The following is a 22722-nucleotide window of genomic DNA, read 5'->3' on the forward strand; positions in this document are numbered from 1 at the left end:
CTGACATGAGCACTTCCTTTGAGCATCACGGAGGCACTCAAACAGTTTCAGATTTTGGAGGACTTCGTATTAGGTATACTCAACCTATAGAAGGAATCTACATATATTTTTAAAACCTATCATAGTGAAATGTTGAAAGTTTCCCTCTTGACATCAGGAATATGACAAGAATTCACATCATCATCACTTCTAATCAACATTGTACTGGAGGGGTCTGGCCAGTGTCATAAGGACAAGAAATGAAAGTAAAAAGCCTCAAAAGGAAAAAACAGAATTATCATTATTTACATGATTTACATGTGGTATGATTGTGTATGGAGAAAATCCAAAAGGATGTAGGGATAAACCAACAGAATAAGCAAGTTTAGCAATGTTGCCCAACACAAAATCAGTATACAAAAATATATACCAGCTCTAAACAGAACACAAGGATTTTTTAAAGATACGATTTACAATAGTGTCAATTTCCTAGGAATAAATTTTACAAAAGACACACACGACTTCTTCAGAGAAAACTCAAACTTTATTGAGAGAATTTTCAAACTTTCAGTCACATTTTCAATGTGATATCAGCCATGTGTGTAGCTTCAGCTTGTCTTCTTTTTAACTTATGGCTGCCCATCTCCTAAAATATAAACAGTTGAGTTCATTACTTAGCAGAACTTTACTGAGATGACACTAAAACCACACAAAGAACACTAGTTTTGTTTTTTTAAGATGAAATTAAAACCAGAACCCTAACCACTGCATAGACTTCTATGCTAATGTACATTTTCAGGCATATGTGTACTAATTTTTAAAATGCCTCACTCTAGTGGTACGAGGAAACAAAGACTTCTCAAGCCAGAACAGATTAAATGCTATGAGCCCATTTAAAGATAATTTTAAGTAGAGGGCAAAAACAGCCACTGATTTCAGTTTTGTTTTGTTTTGATTTTTTAATCAAACAAAAACTCCAAGAAGCAAAAAACAAGCAAGCAAACACACTGTCACTCAAATGTATTGACTAAAAACACTCTGCTAATTATATATTAGCTAAGGAATTGTTTAGCTAACTAAAGAGAGGTCAAAGAATGCCATTTCATTTGGTTTGTCCCTTTGTGCAAAAGTGCAAAAATAATTCATTGATTTAGTTAAATCTTTATGTGGATTCTTTATACCAGAGTGGCCATTTGTCTCATTGGCACCTGTTAACCTGATGTTGTATTCGTAGCATTCCTTTTCCCTCTCAAAAGTGTTCTGATTTAGATGATAAAAATTACATGGTTGGAGGCCAGATATGCCCGTTAAAAAATATACATGGTCTTATTGGTTTATTTAAGCCACTACCATATAGATGACATTAAAATGTGAGGGAAACTGCTACTGTTTCTCAGTCTAGCTCACAATTTTTTTCAAAAAACAACAAACCAACTTGGAAAATTCAAAACATACAGATCTATCTTACTTGTTAGTGCCTAAAAGCGATTTGTGATAAACAATTCTGGCAAATTTTTTTCTTAAAGCAACACTATGTGTCATTTAGATACCCAATTGCTCCTGGGGTATGTTAAGTAATGTATATACTTTTAAAAGTATTTGATCACTTGCCTTGTGTTTTGGAAGATTTCTCCTCCAAAGTAATAATACTTTCATATTTTATAATTCAACAACATGGCTTTGACCTAATTCATTTTTTCCCCTGACACTGTCTTTGAATCAAGTATTTGGTGTCTGAACTACCTTTCAAATAATATTTGTATGCGAGACTTGTTATTAAAGTATATTACAGAAAAAGAGTAACCCCATGACTTCCATTCCAAATGAATAACGTACCTGCTTCTTTAGTCTTAGCACGCTCCGGATTAGGTGGAGTCTTCTCTTTTACATCAGAGCCATCTCCACGCTCATTCCCAGTCTTTTCCAGATCCATTTCCTGGCAATCACCTTCCACTTTACGTTCTTATATAAATAAAAAAGTTATTGATACAAGTAAGCAGTAAACTATAAATTAGCGTTATTAAATAAATCTCTGTAGGCTTGTATTCTAACAAATGTGATGCGTGAGTGCAATGGGCATTGGAATTTTCTGCTAGAAAATGGGGAAGAATATTATCTCTACTATGAAGTTTTCTTTTCCTACGACTGTTTAAGACAACTTAGTTGTCACTTTCACGATCTACATATACTTCTGTTACTGTAAATCACTCATTAGAGCAGTTATTTGTTTACATGAATTTCCCTGATTAGATTGTGAGCTCAAGGCAGAAATCATTATCTCATTTATATCCTCAGCACTTAGTACATTACCCGGCACCTAGTAAGCCCTAGTAAATGAATGAAAAAAAAGTCTGTAAAAATGTTAACATAAGACAAACCCAAATTAAAGAACATTTTACAAAACGACTGCTTTGGATTCTAGTTGTCAATGTCATGATAGGCAAAGAAAGACTGAGGAACACTTCCAGATTAAAGAAGACCAGAGAGATATGACAACTAAATGCAATGAGTAGTCTTGGATTAGATCCTGGATCAGGAAAAAAATCCTATAAAGGACATTCCTAGGCCAATTAACAAAACTGCAATGGACTATATATTAGACGTTTTGTCAATGCTAATTTTCCTGAATTTGATCATTGTTCGGAGGTTATTTAAGAGATTATCCATATTTTTAGCAGATACATACTGAATTACTTACAGAGTAAATAGTTGTGATATTTGAAACTTACTCCCAAGTGGTTCAGCAATAATATATTAATATGGTAAAAACAGGGAGATAAGTGGCAAAATGTTATAGCAATCAGTGAATCAAGTTGAAGAATATACAGGAGTTCACTGTACTTAGATAACTTTTCCTTACATTTTAAATCCTTTCTAAGTAAAAAGTTAAAAAAATAAATATATGACAAATAGATTATGGTTCAGAAAGACAAAAGTATTGAAGACTTTTAATGGCAACTAAAAGGATTTCACATTTTTATTTTTCTGAATTATGACATTTTCTAAAAATTGCTATGTAAGAGCTAACCATAATATATCTAGGTTTGCTCAAACTTTTAATGCAATGACTTATGCCCAGAAAAATAATATCCCAATAAAACCAAGTTTAACTCATGAAACGGTTTATAATTTCGTCTAAATTTAATGTAGTTTCCTTTTGTTTGCTAATATAGAGTCTTGGCAAGGATTGTATTTTCCAAGTATGCCAAAGAACTCTTAAGATATAAGATAAGTAAAATGCCGAAGAGAAAATTTATCACAAGGACTATGGCAGCTGAAAACTACACTATTCCCTTACCAAGGATTACCTTACAGGTTTCCAGCCAATTTTTAGGGGATGGTTTATTTATTCCTGTTACTAGTATAAAATCATACATGAAATACAAAATGCTCCTCCATGCCCTTCTCACCTTCAATCGGAGGTGTTCTTTCTCTCTCTTGTCCAGGTTCGATATCCTGATTATCAGTTGGTGGTTCCTCTTGCTGAGATTCACCGGGCTTTTGAGACGTGGGGGAGAGTAGATGCAAATAGAATATTGTTATTAATACCATGGCAATAGAAGTCACAAATATACATACTATGTGAAGGTAGCTAGTCACAAATAAATCTGAAGAGGTTTTTCCTATCTTCTCTGTAAGTACTCTTAAGAAAAGTTATTCTTCCTATATAGAAAATACTTTAAGGAGTTATTACCTGCAAGGACCGATAATTCTGGAACCCATGAACCCATTTTCATCTTCTCTGGGCTGTATTATTTATTAATAAGCATGATAGGAAAGTCATAAGGGCTATTTCCAGACTCTTAAAAACATACATATGCAGACAATATCAGAAAATAAGTCTCCTTGCTCAATGTCTCATTAATGTGATTTAGTTTGCAATTATTTTCAGCAGGGAAGTCCTTTATATAACAGATCTATATTGGTTCAACAATGTTTTCGATTTTCTTTCAGAAAAATACATTTCTGCCAATGGAAATAAGATACTGAAATGTACTCACAGCCACGAATGCAACCACATCGGGAGCTTCCTGACCATCTCCTCTTCCTCTGGATCTTGATCTCACTCGTGCACTCATCGCTGCAACTAGAAGATCGTGAACTGAAGACTGCAATAAAAAGGAGTAATTATACTCGACTCTTTCCATGGCCATCTGCTGATTGTAATTTTTTTTAATTTTGTGAGATTTCCATAATAGGTCCTGAGTTAATAATAACTACGCGTGGTTTCCAATCACATCAAATAAATCTATCTGCAAACTGCTTTGTTTCTTCCACAGCCAACTTGGCAGAGAAGTGATCTTCAAGTCCTAGATCAAAACATGGGGTCTTTCCTAAAAAGACTTAATTTCATAACTGAACTCCATTATGAAGAGATTTTTTAATATACAGCCACCCCAAGTCCCCTCCTCCCCAGGTCCCCACTGAGAACTCCGAAACCTGTCCTCTGTCGGCAGTTTCAGGCTCCTCTGGGACTCAAAGATACCTCAAAAAGTACCCCAAGTTTTGCTCCATCTGATCCCTCTCCCCTCCGTGGCCCAACTTCCTCCCTCGCCCCAGCCCTGCCACAAATACAAGGTCATGGCGGCGCCACCGCCTGTGAGGCCCTTCCTCCTCCGAGGCCACGGACTGTGCTGCCCGACCCGCCTGAAGCCCACCAGCTCCTCCTCACATTTAAACTCCCAGGAGGTATGATCGGTGGACCCACCCACTGAGTCTCAGTCTCAGGTGAAAGAGTCCCGACAATTGGAATGCAAACAGCACCCTCACAGTTCCGCGGCAGTTTACCTCGTGGGTGAAGGGGCTGATGGGAAGACCCCCAGTGAACATGAGCACTGAGGCAGGCGCTGTCAAGTGCGGGCCGTCCCACCCTTTCCCTGGCCCCCACTGAGGACCCCGGCATCCGTCCTTTATGGGCAGTTTCATATGCCTCCAGGACTCAGATAGTGTCCCGCTCCAAAACTCACACCATCTTGGCTGACCCTCCTCCCCTTCATGGCCCTCCTTCCTCCCCTGTCCCTGACCCGCTGCATAGCTGCCTGCTAGGAGAAGGATGATGACCTCGAGGCCCTTCCTTCTCTGAGGCCAGGGACCACAGTGCCCGACCCACCAGAAGCCCGCTGGCCCACTCATTCACACCTGTTCTCACTTACACTTGACTGGAGTCAGCAGAGAGCCTGGTGAAGAATGAAGAAGGGAAGAGAAGTGGCACCTACCCACTTCTGCCTCCTTGTTTAGACCTCAGCAGTGTCAACCCCACTAGCCAATCCCAAACCTCGGGGGTGTGTCACGTGGGTTGTCTTTCCAGCCCTCTCCCGCCTCCTAGAGGCTCTGTGCCACCTGGAGGAAGGGCCTGCTCGGTGCGGGGAAGGGCTTGTTTCTGGCTTCTGGCCCCTCCTGCAAAATGTTCTGTCCTTCTGGATCTAGGAATGTTCCCAGCTCTGCATTTCACCTGCAAATTTACCCTTTATTTTTTTCTCAGTGCTGCTACCTCAGTGGCCCTCAAGAGGGTATTCAGTCTTCCCAGAGATGTGTGAAAGCTTAGGTTCTCAGAGAGTGGAAAGCCATTTTAAGCATGATAGGAATCCAGAAAAAAATGTAAAGAAAAAGGATGATAAACCCACATACATAAATAAGCCTAAACATTTGCACAAAAATCCAGGGCAGGTGCGGCAGCTCATGCCTGTAATCCTAGCACTTTGGGATGCTGAGGTGGGTGGATTGCTTGAGCCCAGGAGTTCGAGACCATCCTGGGCAACATGGCAAAACCCCGTGTTTACAAAAAATACAAAAATTAGCTGGGCATGGTGGTGCACACCTGTAGTCCCAGCTACTTGAGAGGCTGAGGTGGGAGGATAGCTTGAGCCCAGGAGGTTGAGGTTGCAGTGAGCCAAGATCACACCACTGCACTCCAGCTTGGGCGACAGAGCAAGACCCTGTCTCAAAAAATAAAAAATCCTGTGACCCAGCATTTCTACTTCTAGGACTTTAATGTTAAGGAAACTGTCTTGAATGTTGACAAATATTCCTTGCTTGGCCAAACTTTTAAGTCAGGCTTCTGAAACTTCTCCTCCTAGGCCCATCTGTGCATTTCCTTGTAAAACCCAGTTTTAGCAAAGAGCCCTGCTAAGTCAATGTGGCATGAACCCTCCATCCTCAATATCTGATCATACTTGCTACCGCATGGGGTTCTTCATCTTCCACCATCCCCCAGGTGATGTCTGATTCCCCTTGGCCTGTCTTCAGCAAGAATCCTGCTGGGTGGGTTTAGCCAGAATCCCCCTTACCCCTGATGTTTCCTCTTAGTAATTTTCCACCCATGGACCGCCATACAGCTCCTTCGCTATACATTCCCACTGGCCTGTGCTGTACTCAGTATTGAGCCCAATCTCCTCCCCCACTACAAGAACCCATTACAATGGTCCCTATACCCATCACCACGGTCCTAAATAAGGTTTTCCTTACTGTGCTTTAACAACTACCACTGAATGTTTTTTTTTCTTTAACCATGTGAACAAAAATTCGGATAAATGGGACTTCCAAAACAGCTTAATTTATAATAGCATGGTCATGGACTTGCTATATAAGTAAATTATGGCACACTTGAAAATGAAATATGGGTGACTACCAAAACCAGTGCTGAATAATATTTCCTGTAATAGTGGTGCTGTTCATTTTAAGTTATTAACTTGAAACATCCAGTTATGTAGCACTGTGTATGTACAATATGATCTCAAAAGAAAAGAGAGGTTCAATAGTGCTACCACACCACCAGCCTTCCTCTCAGACAGTAAGTGTGCTTTGTTCTTGTGCAACCAGCATGTTCTGGGGCTCCAAAGATATATGGTTCTCCAAGGGGAACCCAGCAGATAAAATGCAGTGCTAGAGGTTATAGGTCTCCTGCACCTGGTGCATGTCAAAGAGCTTCACCATCACCTAGGTGGTCTGATCCTCTGCTGTCAGAGAAGGTGTGGGGGGTTGGGGATGGGGGACAGAAGCCCACTGTTACTGCTTTGGGCAAAAGTTAGATGGGTGCCTGCAGGACAGAAAGGAGCTTGCCCTGCACATCCCTGTCCACCCCCTCCCGCCTCCGCTAAACCCCCAGGGGAAAAATATACTTTCTGTCCTTGCATGCCTGGACCTGGACCGTTCTCAGACTCTGCAGGTTACCCTGAAAGAAGCGCACATTCTTTGAGAGTTAGTAAGATCCCCCATGGCAGAAGTAGAATTGCCAGATCTCCCTCTCCTTCTCTCCCTCTCTCCTACAGATAAGATGTAGTGTCAATACAGAGCCAAGTGTGAAGAATATATAATTCTTCCTGATATCACCAATCAGGGATAACCACTTTTTATATCTAAGCAGGAGCTGCTCCTACTACTCAGATCTTTATGTAGATTAAATAAAGATTTATTGAGAGACTGAGATCTCACACTCTGCAATCAGCATAAACTGTGGGCTCTAGTCTCAGCCTCCTGTTTCTCCTCAGGTAAAGTACTTTCATTAGCTCTTAGGTGTTTCCTATTATCACTTGGAAAGGCTATCTGCAGCCTGCTGCCTCCCTGACCTTGGTGCCTGTCGGTTGGCAGCTGCTGTATTCTCTGCATAGGATCAAGTTTCTCTAGGATGCTGTGAAGGAGTGAGAGGACAGGTAAGGTCCTTTCTGTGTGAGAGCTTAGATCTGAACTGAAAAAGAAATCCCGATTTGCCCAGCACCATGAGCCTTCCCAGAGAACCTCATCCTCAGGCACCATTAGTGCAAAGCAAGCACTCTGATCAAGGATGTAGGTGATCCCAAGCCCTTGTTTGTATCATTGTGATGATTATAGATGTCACTTTCATTGTATTCATTTTATGTCACAGGTGATATCTCCTCCTTACAAATAATCCAATCACTAAAAATTGACTAATCCTACTGTTTTCTGCTATTTGATGGGAGAAAACACCACACTACTATCTGAATTTGCACTTTTGATAAATAATACGTTTGAACACTGTTATTCAAGTAATTCATGCTCATAAACAATCCACAAAATCAGAAAGAGGAGAGTTAAGAAACAACTCTGGAGTTCCAGCATTCATTAAAAACCTATCTTCTGTTTGTCATTTTAGTGCATGTGTTTCCATATATTTATCATTTTAGATGATCATTCATGCTGCAGCAAACATCCTCATGGATCATTTTCTGTCCACTTCCTTAAACATTTCTTCATGAAAAAAAAAATTCCTACATGAAGAAATAGGGGCTTGAGAGTATGTACAACTTGTCTAATGTCACACCCTCTGGCAAGGTATGCCTGGAATTAAATCTGTATCTTTCCGATTCTGGTTTAAGCCTGAATCATAAACATAAACATGTATGCTTCCTCACCTTGTGCTACCCCATGGATCCAGTAGTTCCTTTGAATCCCTCAGCTCAAGGAGAAGCTTAGCAACCCCATGAGCACCATCCATGAGAGGTGATGTGGTGTAGGTGCCCACATGTGCAGAATGCAGGACTGGCAGAAGAAACATCATGTCCTAAATCTTGGAAGCATGCTTGCAAACTGCAGAGGCCACTGGAGCTGGAGACTGAGGCTGTGGGTCAGAGGAGGATCTTTTCTCTGGTGTCCTTTGACCTACTGTATGCCACAATAAGTGCACGAATAGAAATATTATGAATATAAATATTTTGTGAGATGATTTTTCTAAACACTGACTGGTAAACATAAAGGCAATTTTCATGATTGCAAAGGAGAGTTCCTGGAAATTTTGACATGGATTGACAAAGTATGTTATTTTAAACTGTTACTCCAACTACCTGTGAACTCCTTCAAATACTACTCATGCCCATTCAGTTGCTGCACACATGCTCATATCTATTCAGATAGCTATTATTTAGCATCAGCATTTCCTAGTAGTTCACCTGAAGCAAGTGGAGAGGAAGGTTCGGTCCTTGACAGCTCCACCATCAGAAGGAGAAGCCCTTGTTTCCCAGTCTCCTTATACAGAAACCACCAGGTTCACCTTTCTGTGCCAATTGAGCCCCATTTCATAGTTGTGCTTGTCACTTCAGTCTTCACTGATGGTGTGCAGGCCTCTCACTTGTGCTAGAAAGCTCATCTGGCTTTGGACCTCTTTCTCTTGGGCAAGACTCCTCTTATGCATGTATCCCTTTACAGGTAATTAGTGAGGGTACGTTGGTCATGCTGGCCTTTGCTGGTTATTAAGTCTCTACCTGTATACCTTTGCCAAAAATCAGTTGTTTGTATAGGTGTGAGTTTATTTTTGGACTCTCTGTGCTGTGCTAATCTATTTGTTTATCTTTATGCCAATGTCACACTACTGTGACATAATTTTGTAGTAACTCTTGAAATCCTACTTTGACTAATCTTGGTCCTTTGCATTTCCATACAGATTATGGAATCAGCTTGTCAATTTCTACCCCCCAAAAAATCTTCAGTAATTTTGATTGAGAATGCACCAAATTTATAGATCAATTTGGGGAGAATTGACATTTTTTTTTAATTTTATTATTATTATACTTTAAGTTTTAGGGTACATGTGCACAACGTGCAGGTTTGTTACATATGTTAACAATATTGAGTCTTCAGACCCGTGAACAAGATATATCTCTTCATATATGTAGGTCTTTTTTTTTCTTTTTTTGTGTTTTTTCAATTATGCAAGTCTTAATTTCTCTCAGAAATATTTTGTAGTTTTCAATGTACAGATTTTTCATCTATTTTGTCAGGTTTATCCCTTATGTTTTTCATGTTTTATGATATTGTAAATGGTATTGTTTTTATTTCCATTTTATTGTTTGTTGCTAGTAGACAGAAATACAACTTATTCTTTATATTGAGCTTGTATCCTGCAATTTTGCTAAACTCACTTGTTGGTTTTAGTAGCTTTTCATTGTTGTAATTAGATTCTATCATGTTTTCTATGTAAACAATTGTGTTATTTGTGAATAGACGATTTTGCTTTATTCCTAATCTGCATGCATTTTACTTACTTTCGTTCCATGACTACACTACCTAGAACCTCCATTACAATGTTGAATACAAGTGGGGAAAGTGGAAATCTCTGTCTTGTTCCTGATCATAGGGCAAAAGTTTTCAACATTCTGCATCTATTAAAATAATTATATATTTTTTCTTTTTTAGCTGTTAATATGGTGAATTTTATTGATTCATTTTCAAGTATTAAACCAGCCTGCATTCCTGAAATAAATTCCGTTCAGTCATGATGTATTATTCTTTTAATGTATTGCTGGATTTAATTTGTTAAAATATTGTTTAGAATTTTTGCGTGTATATTTATGATGAATGTTGATTTATATTTTCCTTATCTATTCATATCTTTGTCTAATTTTGGAATTAAGAAATTCTGGCCTCATAGAATGGGTAGGAAAGTATTCTTTCTTCCTCAATATTTCGGAAGATTTTGCATAGAATTGGTATTATTTCTTCCTTAAATATTTGGTAGAATACTTCAGTGATGCCATCTAGGCTTGGAGTTTTCTTTGTGGGAACATTTTTAAGCTACAATTTCAACTTCTTTAAAGGGTTATTCAGATAAAGGGTTATTCAGGTTATCTATTTCTTCCTGAGTGAGACTTGGTGGTTTTGTCTTTCAGATTATTGTCTATTGTATCCTTGCTGATTTTCTGCCAACATGTTCTATCAATTATTGAGAAAGAGATATTATAATTTCAGACTGTAATCGTAGATTTGTGTATTTCTCATCATGTATTTTGTGACTCTGTTATTAGATGCATAAATATTTGGGGTTCTTAGGATTGTCACTAACATAAATGTAAGAATCCTCAACAAAATAGCAAATTGAATCTAGCAATAAGAATAATACAGCACAACCATAGGAAGTTTATTCCAGGAATGCAATGCGAATTCAATATTCAATAATCAGTCAATTTAATATTTGATATTAACAGTCTAAAGAAGAAAAATCATATGATAATATCAATTGATTCAGAAGAAGCATTTGACAAAATACAGCATCCATTCATGATAAAAACTCTCGGTGAAGTAGAACTAGAAGGAAATTTTCTCAATTTGTAAAGAGATCTGCAAAAAACCGACAGCTAACATTGTATTTGATGGTGAAAGACTGAATGCTTTCCTCCAAAGATCAGAAACAAGACAAAGATTTCTATTCTAACCACATCTGTTCAACATCATGCTGGGAGTCTTAGCCAGCATAATAAGGCCAGAAAAAAGAAATATAAGGCATTCAGATTGGAAAAGAAGAAGTAAAAATTACCCTATTTGCAGACAACATAATTGCCTGCATAGGAAATCCCAAGAAATCTACAAAAAAAAAAGAAGAAAAAAACCTTCTTAGAACCAACAAGTAACTTAAGCAATGCAGCAATATACAAGGTCATCACACAAAAATCGATTTGATTTCTATACATTAACAACATACAATTGGGGCTAGGCATGGTGGCTCAGGCCTGCAATCCCAGCACTTTAGGCGGCTGAGGCCGGCAAATCACTCGAGGCCAGGAGTCCAAGACCAGCCTGGCCAACCTGATGAAACCCCCATCTCCATTAAAAATACAAAAATCAGCCAGGTATGGTGGTGCACACCTGTAGTTCTAGCTTCTTGGGAGGCTGAGGCAAGAGAATTGCTTGAACCCAGGAAGCGGAGGTTGCAATGAGCTGAGATCATGCCACACTGCACTCCAGCCTGGGCGACAAAGTGAGCCTCTGTAAAATGTGGCACATATACACCATGGAATACTATGCAGCTGTAAAAAATGATGAGTTCATGTCCTTTGTAGGGATATGGATGAAGCTGGAAACCATCATTCTCAGCAAACTATCGCAAGGACAAAAAACCAAACACCGCATGTTCTCACTCATAGGTGGGAATTGAACAATGAGAACACATGGACACAGGAAGGGGAACATCACACACCGGGGCCTGTTGTGGGGTGCGGGGAGGGGGGAGGGATAGCCTTTGGAGATATACCTAATATTAAATGACGAGTTACTGGGTGCAGCACACCAACATGGCACATGTATACATATGTAACTAACTTGCACGTTGTGCACATGTACCCTAAAACTTAAAGTATAATAATAAAAAAAGCAAACAAATAAAAACAACATACAATTTGAAACTGAAATTAAGAAAACATTTACAGTCAAAACATTGATGTGCCTAGATATAAATCTCACAAAATATGTACAGGATCTGTGTGCTGAAAACTATAAAACACTGATCATAAAAGTCAAAGAGGACCTAAATAAGTGGAAATACATGCTGTGTTCATGATTTGAAAACCCAACATAGTAAAGACAAATTGATATATAGATTTAACACAATACTAATCAAAATCCTAGAAGGACTTCTTGTACATATAAGGCAGACTGATTCGAAAATTTATAAGGAAAAGCAAATGAATTACAATGGCTAACGCAATTTTGAAGAAAAGCAAGAAAGTTGGAGGAATCTCATTAACTGGTTTTGAAGAGTGCTTGCAGGTAATTTTTAGACTGCCCCTCAATTTGAGTTTAATAGAGTCCCATGATTGGACTAGGATAATGATTTTGGGGAAGAATACTGTTGAGGTAAAGTACCATTGTCATCACATCATATCAGAGGGTATGTGATGTAAACATGAATTCTTACTGGTGACGTTAACCTTCATCACTTGATTAAGATGATGTATGTCAAGTTTCTCCACTATAAAATTACTATTTTCCCCTTTTCTTATTCTATTCTTTAGAAGTGTATCACTAAGTCTAGCTCACACCCAAGGGGAGGAGAGTTAAGCTCCACCTCCTGGGGGGAAGAATATAAAAAAAATTGTGGATATATGTTAAAATCTCTACAGTAACTAATGCGTATTTGAGGGGAAATACTTTGAGGCAATGCAAATAACCTTTTTATCCTTAAGGTTTAGGCGTCTAATTTTAGTATTAATCCATGGACCTTACCAGAGCAATTATTACTGTGCTGTTCTAATAGTGATTTTCTATTTCATTCATTCCTTCTACATTTATTTTTTGGAATTATTCCATAAGAAAGATCTGTCCCTTCTCCATTTATTTACTTATTAAATTGCTCATTTATATCAGTATGGACTCATGGATTCCTTTTTATTTTTTGAGTTCCATTCCAATACAGTTGCCATGTGTTTTGTGACTCAGATTTTTCTAGCTTAGACATTGAGACTTCTTTCAGATTGGTTCCTACACACTTTTGATATCACAGTCATCTTTTTTTGTTTTTTTTTTTTTTTAGCTTTTGTTTACTTCCTGGCACTGCATGATAAGACAAGTTCACCTGCTCTAGAATCAGCCATTTCTCCAGGATTTTGGCTTCCTTGTATTAAGAAATGGTATTTAGAAACTAAGATCTGGACACTGAACAATCTGATTTTTAAAATTATTATAAAGTGACAGTAATCAAGGCACATAAATCAATGAAAAAGAATAGGGTCCAGAGATTGGCCTACACAAGTATGGCCAGTTGGTTTTTGACAAAGGTGCCAAAGCAGTTCTACAGATAAAGGATAGTATCTTCAGTAAATGGTATGAGGAAAATTGGATGGTCATATGCAACAAAAATTAACCACTATTAAACCTCACACCATATATAAAAATTAACACAAAATGGGTCATATATCTAAATGTAAAATGTAAAACTATGAAAGTTTTCAAGAAAGTTTTATAAAAAGAGGCTGTTAGTTTATCAACGAATTCTTAGACATGACACCAAAAGCACAATTCATGAAAGAAAAAAATTGATAAATCAGCCTTCATAAAAATTTGATACTTTTGCATTGTGCTCTTAACACTGTTAATAGAATTAAAAGAAAAGCTTCTCTAAATGCAGTGTGGTATCTTGGAACATTAAAAGGATATTAGTGGAAAAATTAATGAAATCCGAATAAAGTTTATCATTTAGTTAGTAGTATATTACCAATGTTAACCTCTTAGTTTTGACAAACGTACTGTGGTTATATTAGATGTTAACATTAGGTGAATCTGAGTGAAAAGTATATGAGAAGTTTCTGTATTATCTTTACAACTGTTCTACAAATCATTTCAAAATAAAAATGGGTATTAAACAAAAAAATGTAGCCAAACCTGATAATAAAACAATTAGAGCTACTGCACTTGAAGCCAGAGAGGAGAGGTCAGAGGTTCATCATCTCTATTCCTGCACTCCCAATTTCTTAGGCAGCCTCTGGGAATCCTCTACAGCACCAGTCCTCAACCTTTTTGGCACCAGGGACCAGTTTCATGAAAGATAATTTCTCCACAGACTGGGGAGTAGGGAGAGATGGTTTCGAGATGAAACTGTTCCACCTCAGATCATCATGCGTTAGCTATATTCTTATAAGGAGTGCACACAACCTAGATCCCTTGCATGAATAGTTCACAATAGGGTTTGCTCTCCTATGAGAATCTAATGCCACCAGTGATGTGACAGGAGGTGGAGCTCAGGTGGTAATGCTGGCTTGCCCACCACTCACCTCCTGCTGTCCAGCCCGGTTCCTAACAGGCCACAGGACTGTACTGGTTTATGGCCTGGGGGCTGGGGACCCCTGCTCTATAGAACCCCTGGGTTCCTTGGAGTATGATTCCTAAACCATCCAACTTAATCATTAATAAGATTATAAGATAGAAATAGAAGCCAAACTTAGGCCTGAAGAATAAAAATGTATTAGTTTCTCTTGATCACTAAGGTTTTCCTATCACAGAAGATCATTAATTTGAATTGATACAATCTTTTCTTTACAAGGTCAAGCCTTTTGCTGCCCAGCATTTTGACCTTAGAACTTCAAATCACTTGATTCGTTGTTCAAGGTATCTTTAAAATGTCAAAGCTAAGGTAATTGGCTTCTGATTATGCAAGAGTAGGGAGGATTAGGCTATAATTTGAGGACATATGTGTATGATAAAATTCTACCTATGTTTAAATTTCCATGAGCCCTCTTCAATGTCCTTAAAACAATAAAATACTAACTTTAAAAAAAAGACAACTATAGACTGGGAGATGTTTGTAAATCATCTATCTGACTAAAGCCTTATATTCATAAAATTTAAAGAACTCTCTAAACTCAATAACAAGAAAACACGCGACCCAATTTGTAAGTTGGCAAATGTCATGGTCACTAAACCAAAGAGAATATACAGATTGAAAATTAGCACACGAAAAGATGCACAACATCACTGGCCATTTGGGAAATGAAAATTAAAACCACAAAAGATACCATTACTCACTTACTTGACTCACTGAAAGAAAAGTTACTGACAATATCAAGTATGGGTAAGGATGTAGAACTACTAGATCTCTCTTAATAACATGAGTGCAAAATTGTACAGCCACTCTGAAAGACAGTTTGGCAATTTTCTATAAACTTAAATATATACACACCATATGACCCAAAAGTTCAGAGATGGAGCAATGAAAAAATTTTGCTCCTATCCCATCCAAGAAAAAAGCTGGTTAAACTGTAAATTAATTACTTTTCTTTTTTCCATTTTTATTTTTTTGAGATGTCATCCAGGCTAGGGTGCAGTGGTGCAATCTTGGCTCACTGCAACCTCCACCTCCTGAGTAACTGAGATTACAGGCACCCACCGCCACGCCTGGCTAATTTTTTTTTTTTTTTTAAGTAGAGACATGGTTTCACCATGTTGGCCAGGCTGGTCTCGAACTCCCAACCTCAAGTGATCCACCCGCCTCGGCCTCCCGAAGTGCTGGAATTACAGCTGTGAGCCACCACACCTGGCCAACTTTTCTTTGACTCATCAGAGGACCAAGGTCATAGGGTAAATGCTATACCAAAATCTGGAGAGAGACAGGCACCTGCAGGGAGACACAGGACTCTGTGCCTTACGCTTACAAGGGGGCAGGAACCAGTGTGTAGATTAAACAATAAATTTTGATGAAGTCCTGGAAACCTAGTGTGAGCTAGCATGAGAATGTGAAGCTCCCAAAAGACTTACTCATGTGAGGTTACCCTCTCGTAGGCTTCTCCCCTAGGACTACCACTAGGCTCACACAGAGAATCCAGAGAAAGTTCCCCCATGGTGCTGGCAAGAACAGCAGCTGCTGCCAAACTCCACGTTGGTGCATTTCTCCCATCTCCCTTACAGAAAGAAAGGCTTAAGCTGCAGGCCCTGATCACACTATAGAAACTAAGGAAGGTGGGTCTGGGCAGAGTTTCAACGGTGACTTCCATATTTTCTCCCAACTGCTGTGGGGTTGCACCAGTGATCTCAGGCAATAGGTTTCCTTCAGCCCGTGAATTAAGGCTTTTGTTTTATGTGGGGCATTGAGAAGACCGGGCAGAGTGGAGTTTCAACAATGACTTCTGTCACCCTTCCTTAGTCTTCTCAGGATTCTCTCAACCTTCCCTGTCAGTGCCTCCTGGAGTTGCTAGAGGGAAAGCCTGCAAGCAAGTGCAAAACTACCATGTCTGCAGTCCCCAGGACCTCACACTCTCACACTAGCCCACACTCAGCCCTTAGCAAGTTATTTAGAAGTTTCTACCTTAATTTTCTTGCTGACATATATGGCATTCAGAGGCATCTGTCTCAGACAATCAAATGCTCAGGTGCTGTGTCTCCCTATAGGTGTTTGTCTTTCTAGATTTCAGGTTAGTTGTTTTCCTGGAAAACTCATTTCCTTGATGATTTCAAGAAAAGTATTTAATTTGAAGTTGCCCAGCATTTTTCTTGTGAGGATGGAAGTGATGCCCTTTCTAGCCATCTGTATCTCTACACTGAAAACAGCCATCTTTTTATTTTATCCTACCTATATCATTGTATTTGCAGACAGCATATAGTTAGGTCATGTTTTTTAATTCATTTTGACAATTTCTTTTAATTGGTGTGTTTAGATCATTTAAATTTATTATTGATATAGTTGTATTTAGACCTACCATTTTATAATTCATTTTCTGTTTGTTTTGTCAGTTTTTCATTCCTCTGTTTTACCTTTCCTCCCTTGTTTTGGGTTATTTAAAACTTTCAGTATTACATTTTAATATATCTGTTGCAGTTTTTACTATATCCTTGCATGCACAGTCGTCCCTCAGTGTCCGTGGAGGATTGGTTCCAGGACCCTTGTAGATACCAAAATCCATAGATGCTCAAATCCCTGATATAAAATGGCATAGTATTTGCATACAACCTACACACATTCTCCTGTATACTTTAAATCATCTCTGGCTTACTTGTAATACCTGATACAATGTAAATGCTATGTAACTAGTTGTCATACTGTATTGTTTTTATTTGTATTATTTGTATCATTTTTAATTTTTTTCTGAATATTTTTTATCCTCAGTTGGTAGAATTCGAGAATGCAGAACCTGCAAATATGCAGGGCCAACTGTAGTTTTTTTGATAGTTGCTCTAGGAATGACTGCTGCCAAACTCTGCCCTGGTGCATTTCTCCTATATCCCTTATAGAGAGGGAGATACATACTTAACTCTCCACATTCTACTTAGATTCAATGTTTTGTCATTTTAATTGGAATGTAGAAACCTTGTCACCTTGTAGGCCTCTTAACCATCCCTTGTTGAAGCTCTAGTTGTCTTATGTATTACATCTGCACACACTGAAAACCCCATCAGACAATGTTATTCATTTTACTTTTAAGCATGAAACATATTTTAAAGAATTCAGGAGAAGAATCATCTATTATATTTACCCAAATATTTACCATTTGTGAGTCCCTAGGTTTGAATCTGAGTTATGCAGGATGAGTGTTGAGAGTATGAGGCCTCTGAATACTTTATCTGTGTTTAGGATGTCAGGTCTCTGAAATCTTGAGAGTCTGTGTTCTGAGGTTCGATTCTGAATAGTTTGGAGGTCTATGTTCAGGGTGTGAGTTCTCTGAACTCTTTAAGGTCTGTGACTCAAGGTTTGGACTCTGAGCTATAGTATTTGGTGATCTGTGTTCACAAGTGTGAGGTCTCTGAAGTCTTTGAGGACTGGTATTGTAAGATTTTAATCTACAGTCGTCGTGGGTCTATGTTCAGGATGTGAGGCCTCTCAAATCTTTTGGTATCTTTTTTGTTTTTTGTTTGTTTGTTTGTTTTGAGACGATGTCTCACACTGTTGCCCAGGCTGGAGTGCAGTGACACGATCTCGGCTCACTGCAACCTCTGCCTCCCGGGTTCACGGCATTCTCCTGCCTCAGTCTCCCGAGTAGCTGGGACTACAGGCGCCCGCCACCATGCCCGGCTAACTTTTTGTATTTTTAGTAGAGACGGGGTTTCACCATGTTAGCCAGGATGGTCTCAATCTCCTGACCTCGTGATCCACCTGCCTCGGCCTCCCAGAGTGCTGGGATTACAGGCATGAGCCACAGTGCTCGGCCAGGTATCTTTGTTTTAATGTTTGAGTCTGAGGTATTTGGGGGTCTCTGTTCAGGGTGAGATGTCTCTGCTATCTATGGGGGTCTGTTTCCAAATGTTTGTTTCACATATTTGGAGGTCTGAATTCACGGTGCGCGGTCTCTGTACTTTTAGAGGATCTGTTTCCCAAAGATTCAGCCTGAGTTATCTAGGGATCCATATTCAGAGTTCGAAAGGCTTTGAAATTTTCAGTTTCTGTTCCAAGATTTTAGTCTTAGGGATTAGGAAGCCTGGATTCAGGACATAGGGTCTTTGAACTTTTGGTGGGTCTAAGTCCCCATTTGGGTCTCATGTATAATATTTGGGGTCTGTCTGTGTTCAAAAAGTGAGGTCTGTGGATTATTTCAAGGTTTTTGTTCCAAGTTTTTTACTTGAGGTGTTTGGAAATCCACGCTTAGGGTGTGAGGTCGCTGATATCTATTAGGGAGTATATTCCACATTTTGAGTCTGAGATACTTAGGTGTGTGTACTTATGTTCTCTGAAATATTTCAGGGTCAGTACAAAAGTCTAAGGTAACTGGTGGTTCTGTGTTCAGAGTGAAAGGTCTCTGAAATTTTTCAGTATTTGCATTGTAAGGTTTGAATTGGAGGTAACTGGGGGTCTGTGATCAACATGCAAAGTCTTTGAAATTTTAGGCTTTGTTCCCAAGTTTTGGACATATTTTTGCTCTGCATTCAAATAATTAGGTCCTTGAAATCTTTTAAGATCCAGGTTCCAAGTTTTTTGTCTAAGTTGTTTAGACATTTCTGTTCAGGGTGTGATGTCTGTGATCTCTTCGAGAATCTGTATTTAAAGGTTTGAATCTGAGGTATCTGGGGGTCTGTGTTTGCAGAGAAAGGTCTCTGAAAGCTTTAAGGGTCTGTGTTGTAAGGTATGAATATAAGGTACTTGGGGGTCTCTGGTAGATAAAGGTTTAAATCTGAGATATTTGGAAGTCTGGGTTCAGGGAGAGGAGTCTGAAATTTTTAGTCTCTCAAGTTTGAGTATGAGGTGTTTGGAGGTCTGTGTTATATGTGCATGCTCTCTGAATTTTTTGAAGCCTGCATCCCTAGGTTTGAATCCGAGGTATGTGGGGATCAGTGTTCAGGGTGTGAGGTATCTGAATAGTTTCTGAGTCTATGTTCAGAGCATAAGCTCTCTAAATTATTTGAGGGTCTGTGTTCCAAGGTTTGAATCAGGAGTTCTGAGGGGTCTGTGATCAGGGAGTGAGAGGTGTCCAAAGTTTGTTTGTTTGTTTGTTTTGGTTTGTTTTGTTTTGTTTTTTGAGACAGGGTCTTGCTCTCTTGGCCAGGCTGGAGTGCAGTGGCATGATCATGGCTCACTGTAGCCTCAGACTCTCAGGCTCAAGCAATCCTCCCTCCTCAGCTCCCAGAGTAGCTGGGACTACAGGCATGCACCACCATGCCCAGCTATTTTTTTTTTTTTTTTTCTGTAGAGACAGGATCTCACTATGTTGGCTGGTCTGGTCTTGAACTCCTGGGCTCCAGCGATCCTCCTACCCTTGGCCTCCTAAAGTGCTGGGATGAGCCACCATGCCCAGCCTGGTGTCCAAACTTATTAACTGTCTGTGCTCCATTGTTTCAGCCTGAAATATTTTGGAGTCTGTGATCTGAGTGTGAGGTCTCTCAATGCTTTAAGGGTATTAGTACCAAGATTTGCTTGTGTTCTATGAGGGTGTGAGTTCTGGGTTGGAGGTTCTAAAGTGCTTTGATGATGTGCATTCCCAGGTCTCTTTCTGACATAACAAGGGATCTGGATTGTATGTTAGGTCTCTGAAATCATTAAGTGTCTGTACTTCAAGCTTTTAGTCTAAATTGTTTGGAAGTCAGCAACCAGAGTGTGAAGTCTCGAACACTTTGAGGGGTTTTTTTTTCCAAGTGTGGAGTTTGTGGTATTAGGAGATTTGTGTTGAGGGTGTGAAGTCTCTGAAATCTTATAGTGTCTGTGTTCCAAAGTTTCAGTCAAAGATACAGTATTGGGCCAGTGTTCAGGCTGTGAAATATCTATAATTTTAGGGGATCTGTTTTCCAAGTACTAATCCTGAGACATTTGGGAGTCCGAGTTCAGCATATGAGGCCTGACTTGTTGAAGTACTTTTTAAAAATAAGATTGAGTCCGAGGTACTGGAGTCCGGGTTTAAAATGTAAGGCCTTTGAACTCTATGACGGTCTGTGTACTAAGGGTAGAGATTGATGTATTTGCAGATAGTTGTTCAGGGTGTGAGTTCTCTTTGAAGGTCTGTGTTTGAAGTTTGAAGCTCAGGCATTTGGGATCAGTATTTAGATTGTAAGTACTCAGAACTCTTAGTATCTGTGCTTTCATGTTTTCTCTATCTGCATTCCAAGACTGAATCTGAGGGATTTGGGGGTTCCGCATTCACTGTTTGAAGGCTATGATTATCATTGAGGGTTTATCTTTCATTGTTTGAGTTTGAGGCATTTCAGGATTGGAGTTTGGAATGAGAGGTCTCTGAACTCGTTGAGGGCCTATTTTTCAAGTTTTTTTCCTACGGTATTTAGGGCAAATGTTCAAGATACAAAGTCTTTGAACTCTGAGCCTTTGTGACCTGTTTTCTCCTGCATTAATTTAACTCCAGGGAGTGAGGTTCTTGATTTTTTTTTTGAGCCTCCATGTCCCAGAGTTTGAGTCTGAGGTGTTTGGGACTCTATGTTTAGGATGTGATCGTCTCTGAACCCTTTGAGGGTCTGTGTCCTGAAGTTTTAGTTGATGTATTTAGGGATCTTTGTTTAGGGTGTGAGGGCTCTGAAATCACTGAGGATCTTTGGTACAAATTCTGAATCTGAGCTTCTGGGGGTCTTTATGCAGGGTGTGAGGGTTCTGACTCTTTGAGGTTGATGGGTCAGGATTGTGGGAGATGAGAATATGCCTCCCCCAAATAAGAAGGATTGTTGAGCTGAACACAATTAAGAGAAAATGGGCACAGGAGAGCTTTCTGCCCTCCATTTGCCTAAAAACTGGACATAATTTACAATAACAAAGGTATCCTGCTCCCCTCCCTATAACCAGGAAGAGTGAAGGTTAACAACTAAAGACAGCTTTAGACTTTCATCAGCCTGGAGATGGTTCCAGAGGAATTTATATTGGCAAGTTTTGCTAACTCACCTTTATCTGCCATTTGTTTGTCTTTCCCCAACTTGCTGCCTATAGATACTCAAAATCCTTTTCCTTTGTCTTGTGACTTATCTAAAAAGTTACTGTTCTTTGTTAATAAGGCTATATAAGCTGTAATTCAAAGCCATCTCTTTAAGAACTACTAATTCTCTGGGTGTTCCCCATGTATATATGAAATATACGTGTTAAAAAACCTTCTGTTTGTTTTTTCTCTTGTTAATCTGTCTTTTGTAACAGGGGTCCATTCCAACTAAGAACCTGTTGGGGGTTATGTTGCTACTCCCCCACAGGCTCTTAGGCATTTGGTAGTATATAATTAGGGTATGAGGTATCTGGTTATTTGAAGGTTATATATATATATATATATATATATATATATATATATACACACACACACACATATTTATTTAATATATAATATATTAAACTAATATAATATATTAAATATTTGATATATATTAAATTATATAATTATATTAAATAATAAATATTTATTTTCATATTTGTATATAATTATATACTATATAATTGAGTTTGAGTTATATGCACATCTGCATTTGGAGTGTGAGATCTCTGAGGTCTCTGAGGGTCTATGTCCTATATAATGAATTTGAGGTATTTGCACGTCTGTGTTTAGAGTTTTAGTTCTGTGACATCTTTGAGGGTCTGTGTTCCAAGACTTGAGACTAAGGCATTTTATATCTGTTTTCTGAGTGTAAGCACTCACAAATATTTTAGGGTCTGTGTTTTTATGTTTATATGACATATATGGGTTATTTTTAAAAGGCATAAATTCTCTGAACTCATTGAAGGTCTGTGGTCCAAGGTCGCTGTTGAGATGTTTGGAGTCTCCTTCAGGATATGTGATATCTGAAATCTTTCAGGTTTTGTGTCATGAGGTTTGAGTCTCACTTGTCTGTAAGCTAGTGTACTGGGTTGAGGTCTATGAATTCATTAGGTGAGGGTCTAGGTTCCAAATATTGAATCACTAGTATTCAATACTCAGGTTGTGATGTTGTCATTCAATATTTAGGTGTTCAGGTTGTGATGAGGCAGAACACTCTTATGGCATGTGTTCCAAGTTTGGAGTGTGAGGTGTTAGGAGTCTCTTTTCAAGGTTGAAGGTATCTGACGTCTTTGAGGATTTGTTTCCTAAGTTTGCTTCTGGGATTTTTGTTGTTGTTGTTGTTGTTGTCTAAATTCATTGTGTGAGGTCT

General features: G+C 38.8%; 1 protein-coding gene across 3 annotated transcripts in view; it reads right to left on the reverse strand.

The window, feature by feature from the left end:
- Positions 1 to 498: 498 nt before the first annotated feature.
- The window catches only part of PAGE4 (PAGE family member 4), a 79790-nt gene continuing 57566 nt past the window's right edge, over positions 499 to 22722 (reverse strand). The window contains exons 1-5 of one of the 3 annotated variants that reach the window (XM_003276856.3): positions 5196 to 5232; positions 3981 to 4088; positions 3390 to 3477; positions 1816 to 1941; positions 499 to 625 (exon numbers count right to left, since the gene is read on the reverse strand). In XM_003276856.3, the coding sequence (XP_003276904.1) occupies positions 609 to 625; positions 1816 to 1941; positions 3390 to 3477; positions 3981 to 4058 (309 nt within the window). In that variant the 5' untranslated portion in view covers positions 4059 to 4088; positions 5196 to 5232 and the 3' untranslated portion in view covers positions 499 to 608. The other 2 variants (XM_003276855.3, XM_030806791.1) reach the window with 2 other exon arrangements.

The sequence above is a fragment of the Nomascus leucogenys genome, chromosome X, assembly GCF_006542625.1.
Source record: "Nomascus leucogenys isolate Asia chromosome X, Asia_NLE_v1, whole genome shotgun sequence".
Taxonomy (NCBI): Eukaryota; Metazoa; Chordata; class Mammalia; order Primates; family Hylobatidae; genus Nomascus; species Nomascus leucogenys.